A 9,932-nucleotide genomic window follows, 5' to 3' on the forward strand; every position below is an offset into this window, starting at 1 on the left:
ATGTCTCTCGTGCAGTAGCTTCAATTTGCATAACAAACCTAAAATTATGCTTCAACCCCTTTCTGCTCGCAGTTTGGGAGGAGTGGAGCGAAACAATTTCGCTGTCATTAATCAGGCAGGTTAACCAGGCGCTCCAGAAGCTGCGTGTTTGCATCGCGGAATAAGAGTGTCATTTTCCCTTTTTTCCCGCCTCCTCACTCGCACCTGAATTGTGTCGCACAAATCAAGGTCAGGCGAATCGTTACTCTTCCGAGCGTTCGAAGAGCTGGGTAAGCAAAGGGTATCAAGTTTCCTTTGGACAACGCGTAACTGTAACTGTGCGCAAGATGAGGGCATCACCAAGATGTCATCACGGATGCACACGGACCATTTGTTTTTACGATTATCCGTCGGACGGGCCGAGTGCTTTTCGATATGCTCTTGCTATCGTGGCAATCGCGGCTTTCCGTGCCAGCCAGTCGTTGGTGAGAATTAATTGAATCGCCTCTTTACCACGGTCGATTGCCACCACAGGGGGGGGGGGGGGAGAGGGTAAGGTATGGTAATTGACCTCAGTTTCCCATCCTAAGGGGATTCCGAGATTGATAGAAGCCACGATCTCGCGCTCGCGTGTCGCGTGCTATTAGTAATCGAAGTGCTTTGAAAACGATTTGAGGCTCTCCTTTCTTCTGCTCCGTATCGAACGTTCCGAGCTTATATGGTAACGATGCTTTATGATTGGCCATAATCGTTTGTGATGAAATGCAGCGCAAGTGAAGCCATTTTCTCTAATTATCCTCTCCGGCTTGTTTAGATGCATTTTCTGGGAAGTGTAACATTTAAGGATGAAATTGTGATTTCTATTTAATAGGACGTTCATTTTGATAAATGGACGGCGATTATAAGCACAAAGATCCGGGAGTTCTCAATCTCCACAGCAACTCCGAGAGCACAGCTCTGTCTTTGCATTACAAGGCATTTTCAATGTAAAATGACGGATAAATGACCTCTTAAAACACCCGATAAGTGGCCACCGTATCCAGTTGCGAAACACTTCACCAGGTAGGCTAATTGATGACGTACCGTCACGCTGCTGCTGCTGAAGGCTCCCAACCTCAACCCAGATCAGCTTCGAATTCACACGGAAATGTGATATGAGTGGGGGGGGTATCGTTGCATATCGCAATGCTCTCCCATCTGCCTCGCAAGGCATCATCGCGTGCTCGCCGCATATCGCAACTGTGGCGCGCCCTGGAATGAAGATGACGCTGAGAACTCGCAGCAAGATTCCACCACTGGCAATGTGTGCAATGCGATGCAGCAGACCAAGTAAATAGTGGGTTTTCTACCCTGCCCAATGCTTACGGAATTGCTTGGTGCAGTAAAATGCTTCCGGTCGCCCGTCTGTGCGATTTATGTCAGTGGAATAGACACACGAGTGGCTAGTGACATAATTTCGCTCGCCAAGATTGCGTACCGACTTCTCGCACAAATGGTAGAGCATTATGCGACCACCGTGTGTGTGTGTGTGTGTGTGTGTTTGTGTACGCAGTTTTCACCTGGGAATGGTTTCAACCCGCCCTTTGTAGGTCAACTAGCAAGGTTAGCCCATCGAAACGCTCTTCGAGTATGATGTCACCCGTTCCCGAGCAGTTTTGCGGGACAGTATGACACGCACAAGTACTGCCGATCAGTTATGGGGCCTTTTGTTTGGTGGTCTTTGCAATGAATGGAACCGGCTCGATGTCATGAAGATAACTAGCTATTGGATGAAGTGAAGGAAAGAAAGCAAGCTTCGCATGTCAGTGGGGAGACAATACGAGTACAGCATTTTGGAGATCCTGAAAATACGATTAACGTTAGAATAATAACCCAACGTCACATATAATTTTAAGCATTCCCCAAACAATGGAATGATTTATTTCGCACATTTTCACCGTACAAACAGCGATTCCGATTGGCTCGGTTCACTGCATCCGATACTCTGTCCCCAATGTCGATGGGAATTAGCTTTTCCGTTTTCAATTTCCGCACGCCACAGACATCGCTGCAATGAGCTTATGCAGCTCCCTCTTTTTCTCTCTCTCTCTCGCTCTTCCCATTCCATTTAAATCCTGAACTCAGAGAGCACTAATGCCAGAAAATGCATAAAAAGTGCATTCATTTATGCAGCCCGCGCGATGTACGCTTTCTAATAATTTAATCGAAAACACTTGTCCTCTTTCGGCTCGGTGTGCGTGCGACCGGAAATCGAAAATCGGGTAGCGGGAACGTTTTTGTATGCGCCATAAATTAAAACCCGCCCGCCGGGGAACGGGGCTGGCGTGCCCTAATGCGCACGCATTTGACAAATGTCACCGTGTCCATTTGTGTGCATGTATTTTGCAAATCGTTTAATCGTTATCATGTGTTTCTCGGACTCTTCTTGCAGCCGCCCAGCCGAGCACGGTTTGCTACAGCCACGCGCACTGCCGCATGTGGGACGCGGCGAGCCACTGCGACTTCCTCATCCCGAACCTGTTCGGGCGCTGTCAGTGCACCTCGCCGGCGCGCCAAAACGGACCGACCTGTGTGACGGACCCGGTAACGGAAGCGGTGCCAGCCGAGCCGGAGCTGCTGCCAGCTTTCACCAAACCGCAGCAGCAAGCGCCCGCCGTTACGGAGCAGATGGACAATGAGCTCGGCTCGATCGATCGAATGTCAACCACGACGGAGGACGACGTGATCGTGGTGGACAACATTGTGCAGCGGGACGATGCACAGGACGAGCGGATGTCGTCGGCGGAGGACCACATTACCACGGAATATCAGTCGGCCGGTTCGGAAGAGGATGGTATCAGCACGACGGACTTTATCGAGATTACGAGCAGCCGCTATCCGGGCGAGGGTGAGCGTGTGACGACGACCGTGAGCGGTATGGAGCGGTACGAGAACACGGAGGAGTATGCGAACCTGGAGCAGGAGGTGGAGGAGCAGTTCAAGCGGCAGGAGCTTGCCGACGCTCTCGCGACAACGACGGCCGGTGCTTGGGCTAGCGAAATTGCCGAAGCCATTACGTCGCAGGAGCGGGAACAGGATGCCCTGGACAAGAGTGACAGCGAGGGTGTGACGACGATCGAAGTGGTGACCGTTTCAAACGATGGACAAACGACGGAACGCAGTGAGACGACGACCCTAACACAGAACCATGAGCCTACCACCACAGAGCTGCAGTACGACACGGAGGAACCAAGTGATGTTGAGAACGAAGTGGAGCTGGTGGAGTACGATCGTACGGATGCACCTGAAGCTACGTACACCCAGCAAGCCGCTTCTCTGGTACAGCAAGAAACTACCAATGCCACTACGGAACAAATGGAAGAAACGACACTGGCAGCCACCTCCACCGAGCAATCGAACACGGAAGCGAACGATGCGAAGGAACTAACGACGACCGAGCTGATCGAACAGTACCACGATGTGCAGCTGCGCCGCCAGGACTCGAAGCTGTTCGACGAGGAAGAGGTAGAGGAGCTAGTTGAGAAGAGTTCCGCCCCGAAGGAACGGTTTGAGGCGCGCGAAACGACCCGCCACGCCGAGCATGAGAACGAAATCGTCGACACGCACGCAGTTGACACGACCACGGAAACGTTGCTAAGGTTGGCCAGCCGTACGACGGCGATGGAACCGGAAGCACCGCTCTCCACCACCACGGCAGCCACATCCACTGCAAGTAAGTAGAAGGTGTATTAAAAATAGGAAATTAATTGCGGGGAAATTAGTAGTTCCGAGACCATAAACGTGCTTTTTCCGTTAAAGCACGAGCACGTGAGATTTGAAATCTCTCAGCGCAGCGCCATCTAGTTGTGAGTTTATAGTAATAGTACCGGACCATGATGTGTTGATGACGTCACGCTCTGCCATAAATAGCCACAGAGACGTTCGACGTTTACAGGGGTCGGCAAACTTTTGCAAAATGAGAAGAAATTGAATTAGTCGAGGAAGTTGTGGGTTCATTTTCCCAAAAAGCCAACCATTTCAAATAGATTTTATTTATACATTTTATTTATTTTATTTTAGGATTTCTTTTTATAACAGGTAAACAAAATTTTCCTGATATTTAATACTTTCAATTCAAGCCAATGAATACTTTGCTAATTTTGATTGATTGTTTTGTAATTATAAATCAAATATGTAAATTTCTGTTGTAGTAGTTTGAAGTCAGATTGAGTCAACATTTCACTTCTTTCCACCAAACTGAGTTATTTTTATTCAAAATAAGACAATAGTAATTTTATCTCATATATTCTTACAACTTTTCATAGATGTTGATAAGGTCTGATAAATTGTCTGGTCTGATAAATTGGCCGTATTAAATTTAAAAGACATATTTGCAGATCTTTGAGGCGTGTAAATAACAAATACCTTTGATCTTCTAAATCATTAACAAAGGATGGATAATTTAATTTCTCTACAAAGTTGTGTATTAATTCAATTTTTGTTGCTCAAATGTTAACTACTTTCAGAACACTTCATCTTTAGTTGAAATATAAACAAGCTGTATAGTAAATTACCAATACCGAACACAGTTTCGTCAATCCAATCTGCAAATATTAACAAAATGGCTTTTTTACCCATTAACAGGAATACGCACTCGTGTGGACTTGGGAGACGGACCCGTTTCATTGGGACTGTCCTGTGCCAGTAACGAACAGTGCCAGTTGGCCGACCCGTACAGCTACTGTAACGATGAGGGACGCTGCGACTGTTCCTACCGCACGCCGGACGATGCTTGCCGGGCCACCAACACTGGCTGCTCTCGGGGAACGTTCCAGGTACGCATCCCACATCCTAGAACCGAGTTCTTTCTTACGTATAAAATAACACCCTCCATTTCTTCTGCTCTCACTTTAGTGCCGCTCGAGCGGAATCTGCATCAGCTGGTTCTTCGTGTGCGATGGACGCCCGGATTGTAGCGACGCGTCCGATGAGGAGTGCAATTTCTCACAGAAGGCGAACGGTACGCAGCAGCAGCGGGCGGCCAGCTGTCCGGAGCTGTCGTTCCGGTGCGAAAAGAGTGGCCGCTGCATATCGCGGGCCGGCATCTGCGACGGAAAGGCCCAGTGCCCGCACGGCGAGGACGAGGTTGGGTGCGATTTCCGCAAGTCGCGCAAGTGCCCGGAGCACACGTTCATGTGCCGCAGCGGGGAGTGTTTGCCCGAGTACGAGTACTGCAATGCGATCGTGTCCTGCCGGGATGGAAGCGACGAACCGCCGCACCTGTGCGGATCGCGTGCCGTGCCGAACTTTTTCGTGAAGCTGCTGAGCGGTCCGACGGCACGGGGCCGGAACTACTGCCCGATGCGCTGCGCCAACGGACGGTGCCGCTCGACCGCGATTGTCTGCTCGGGCCGGGACGGGTGTGGTGATGGTAGCGATGAGGATCGGTGCTCCGTTTGCCGTAAGTAGTCCTTCGGGGGGAGAATACATCGTTATAACAGCACAGACACACACCACTATCGACTATTTTAATGGTAAACATATGTCGGCTGAATGATAAGGATCGATTTTGTTTCCACTTTTACTGCTCACAACTGTCATAGTCCCCTCCATAAGACCACATATCGGACGATGGCATGGTATGGAGTTTAAAAATAGTATACCCATACACATCCACATTCTCACCCATGGCATAAGCCACCCTCCATCCATATCGCCCCGTACCTACTTTGAGAACGTTTAAAGGCGCGACGTCAAGTTAAATATTTTAATATCCTGGCACCAGTCCTGGCACGGAACTGCCGTTGTGGGAGGTTCAGTGGGTGGTTAGGGATAAAACACAACACACTCAGTGTGTGTGTGTGTGTGTGTGTGTGTGTGTGTGTGTGTGTGTGTGTGTGTGTGTGTGTGTGTGTGTGTTTTAACAATTTCACCCACCCCATGCCCTGCCTGCCACGCGAACACTCATAAAGTTTGATTTTTAAATGCCACTCCACCCTCTGTGCTATTGTTATTTATTCAACCAACACTCTCACAGCACATTCACAGCAAACCGGGAAATGAGAGCTCTGCATGTTTGTGTACACCCCCATGGCCACACGAACGGAAATACGTTTCCATTTCAAAATGCCCAACCCCCACATGACGGCTGTGTTTTGTTTCCGCTTTCTCATGCCCACACTTCACTCTGTTTCTCTTTTCCTGGACAGGATGCCCGGCGCCTGCCTACAACAACGTCCTCGCACCGATCGTACCGGCCGTCGTGTCCAAGCCAAGGAGTAGAACGAGCCGCATCACCGGTGGACACTGGTCACGAACATAAAGTCCTCGCAGGACCATGGACCTGGCGGGCTGAGTGGCTACACGCAGCTACGGCTCGAACGGCCATAAATAGGTTCGCGGTACCACTGCACTCGGCAGCACGCTGTGCTGTGATTGTGCTGATTCTTTTTTTTTTTTTTTTGTAAATAAAAGGTCCAAAAGACGCAATGGGGCGAGCTGAACGCTTGTCCCTTTTAAGGAGACAACATTTTATACGACATACCCGTGTTGAGGTGGTGCGAACACTATCGATACAACAGCACGCAAGCGGATACTAGAAATTAAGTAAATGCGTAACTCAATGCGTAACGCAGCATGGAAGGTAGGCGAGAGCTTAGCAGCGGACACTAACACTAGAAAGCATAATTACATCATCCCTCTCTAACTATTTATCGTTCGTTTAGTAAGGCTAGCGTGTGTTACAGTAGGGACAGGGTGCGATAGATTCATACTTTTAAGCGATGATGAGCGAAAGGGATGCTCCGGAAGTAGGAAGAAGCGGTTTTCCGGCTTTGCCTACTTTGGCTAGAGAGGTTCGGTAAACATTAGAGAGAAAAAAAAGAAATCTTAATGGATCTACGACACAAGGAACACTATTTGAATGTGCTGATAGGCACAAGAAGCAATAAAATGATGCGTCAATCCCTTTTTTTCGTTCGACGATTCCACAAACGACCGCGGCGGGACATTATGTGGAAGTGGAAAATTATTTATTTTTATCATTTTCTAACTACTCTATGTGTCTAACGAGCCGACGAAGATTATTGATAAGTGTTAAAGAAAACAGATTGGAGAGCAACACAAAAAAAGAATGGAACGAGTCGTTGTCGAGCAGAACGATAAGCCGTTTGTTAGGTTTAGGCTCCACTATTGAAAGCCTGGTTCAACGACGATTTCGGAGGAGGACAGGGCGGCTTCCTTCGCAGGAAAGGAAGTGCCGACATAAACACACCTACACACACACAAACACACAGACACTTTGATTGTCGATTGCATGTCGTTGAATGATGCACTTCAATAGTCTGGCGAGGCCTGATTGCGTCCGTTTTAGCTTATTTATTTATTTGCTTTTCAAGTATTCATATTTTTTCCCCCGATCCGATTTATGGGGTCGCATTACTCAGTGTCAAAATGTAACAACATATTTAAAAAAAAACAACAGGCCATTTTTCTAACTACATCGACAAACAGCTGTCTATCAATAGTGAAGATAGTGCACGTTAGAGATTAGAGCGTTAGGCCAATTAGAAGCGAACGTTGCGAACTAAACCCGAAATAATAATTTAATATTCTCTCTTCCAATCGTTAGCCCGTAGTAGCGCTGGCGGCAATGTAAAATACAAATTTTAATCAAACTCTCGTGTTTTTTTTTTTTAAATTTTATCTTTTCCATATATATCACAACGAATCTGCTGTTCTTTGCCCTAAGCCCTCGCTTCGCCTACGGAAACGAGTAAGCGTGCAAGTACGTCTCGTACGAACAGCTTCCGCTTTGCAATTTTAATCAAACCCAGATCCAGCCGCAACAGTGGTGATCGTTTGTGTTGTTGTTTTTTTTGCGTACGTCCATTTAGCATAGGCAATTCGGGTCGTTCTTATCATGCGCAAGCTGCTCTCGGGGGTGGATACACACACCCACACACACACAGACACGAGTATGTTATGAGTTAGACTTTGGATGCTGGAAGCATATACGGCCCACCATTCTGATTTGCGACGCGCTGCGAAAAGCGACGCAGTCGATTGAGCATGCGCCAGCGTAAATTGAGCAATGGCCGATATTTCTCCGCCCGGCTAATATGATTGAGAAGGTCACGGTTTCAGGACGCACAAGAATTATGGACCCTCTTCAAAACAGCGGACAGCGAACAGTCGCAGGTGCTGTGCGATTGAAGCTGCTTACGTGTGGTGTGATTGAAAATGTTAGAGATTTTAGTAAAATAAATCTCAAAAAACAAATAAAATACATATGAAACTGGTAGAACTCACAATCACAAATCTAATTTCAAAGCAATCTCCTGAAAACTAAGAAAATATGAGAAAATTCGAGTCAGCTGATGGCGGATTTTACAATTATCCAACGGAGATGACGGTATTAGCATACACGCTGCATGCGGTTGTAGTGTATGGTGAAGCGGATATAACGTTTAGCGTTTATGGTGCCATTAAGAAATTATTATTAGATGAACTGCTGTTAATTTGCTCGCATCATCGCACCTTGCAGGGGGTTTGGCAGCGAAAAGAAGGCAAAGAGCTGAGCGGAGCGCTACAGCGATAGAGAGACCGCTCCGTTTGAAAGTGAGAGCTCAGTGTATGTTCCGTAGTTTATCTACGTCATTTTACAGGGTTTCTTAAGCTATGTTTTTAGCATGAGCAAATATTTCAAACAGGTAAAGTACATTTCAAGATCATCTGTAATCAACAGAGTAATCAAATCAAATCAAATCAATCAATCACTTGAGCGAATTAATTGATAGTACTTATCCACTTACTTATCTAGCGCAACAACCGCTTTGCTCAAGCCTTGGTTTGCTGAAGAAGTTCACTCACGATCTTGTGTCGATCAGAACTTCTTGCGACGATCGCAGAACTTCTTGCGACAATCGTAGAAGTTTTTATGACAAAAACGTGTGTACTGCTTGATTGTAATACACTGAAACCATCTTCACACCTCGGTTTAAGTTTTACAGCCTAAAAGGACTTTACGGACTGGGTCTTCCGGATCTATTCCCGCTCATCTCACTGGAGTCTGTCAGTTTGTACACCGAAAAGCTCATCCAGTTCGTCGTTTTTGTTTCTCCTCCATTGTACATACTGGGACCAAAATTCTGCTGAGCATCTTCCTCTCAAACGCGTCTAAGATAGTTTCGTCAGGTTTGATCGACCGTTCAGACAGAGTCCATTAATTCTCAATGGCGTATATAAGAACTAGTACCACAACGATAACGATAGAAGAACTACATCCTAAAGCTGTAGAATGACTGGTCGACAGCTTTCCTACCGCACAAATCAGATTCCCTGGCGTGCGTCTGAAGTCTATGACGGCTTAACCTATAAGTACATGCGTTATTGATAGCAATCTATTTCACCTTTGTCCTATTTCGCTTGGCCTTCACTTGGTATGCGTCTATTTGCCTTAAGCATACTTTTAACTAACTAAAAGCTAGCAGAGAGTTACTTTACACAACTCTGGTTAATATTGTTGAATAATGTAATGACACAATACTAATGCAAACTTGATAGAACAGTTGATGCGTCAATCTCGAAAAAAGGATATTTGGTTTAAATTACTCTTGGAAAATGCCGGCGGATTATCAAAATGAATTCTAACTATAACAAAATAACAGAGCTTCCACCTAGGTAACTGTAAGCGACGCGCACGGTTGACTTTAGCTTTCGTTTTGCCGACCACTGACCTAAACGATAAACAATACATTCAACCACATACACAAACGCACCCAGTTCCTTTCGATTGTCAACGTCTAAAATGAACTAATTTCCCAGAACGTTCACAATTCCTTCCAAAACAGCCATATCGCCTTCCTTCTCTGGCACGTGGCAAACACAGCGCACTTGCCGCTGATGCAGCCTACTGCGCAGAAGCCCATCCAGTGCGAGCGTGTATATGTGTAACTGGACTGGCTGCGAAAAAC

The 9,932-nt window shown here is 46.8% G+C and overlaps 1 protein-coding gene across 1 annotated transcript in view; it reads left to right on the forward strand.

Moving 5' to 3' along the window:
* The window catches only part of LOC121593943, a 44,235-nt gene extending 37,802 nt beyond the window's left edge, over positions 1-6,433 (forward strand). The window contains exons 5-8 of the mRNA XM_041916742.1: positions 2,411-3,691; positions 4,603-4,793; positions 4,873-5,419; positions 6,168-6,433. Coding sequence (XP_041772676.1) covers positions 2,411-3,691; positions 4,603-4,793; positions 4,873-5,419; positions 6,168-6,280 — 2,132 coding nt within the window. The 3' untranslated portion in view covers positions 6,281-6,433. The remainder of the gene's footprint in view (positions 1-2,410; positions 3,692-4,602; positions 4,794-4,872; positions 5,420-6,167) is intronic.
* Positions 6,434-9,932: the final 3,499 nt, after the last annotated feature.

This window comes from Anopheles merus, chromosome 2L (assembly GCF_017562075.2).
Source record: "Anopheles merus strain MAF chromosome 2L, AmerM5.1, whole genome shotgun sequence".
Classification (NCBI taxonomy): Eukaryota; Metazoa; Arthropoda; class Insecta; order Diptera; family Culicidae; genus Anopheles; species Anopheles merus.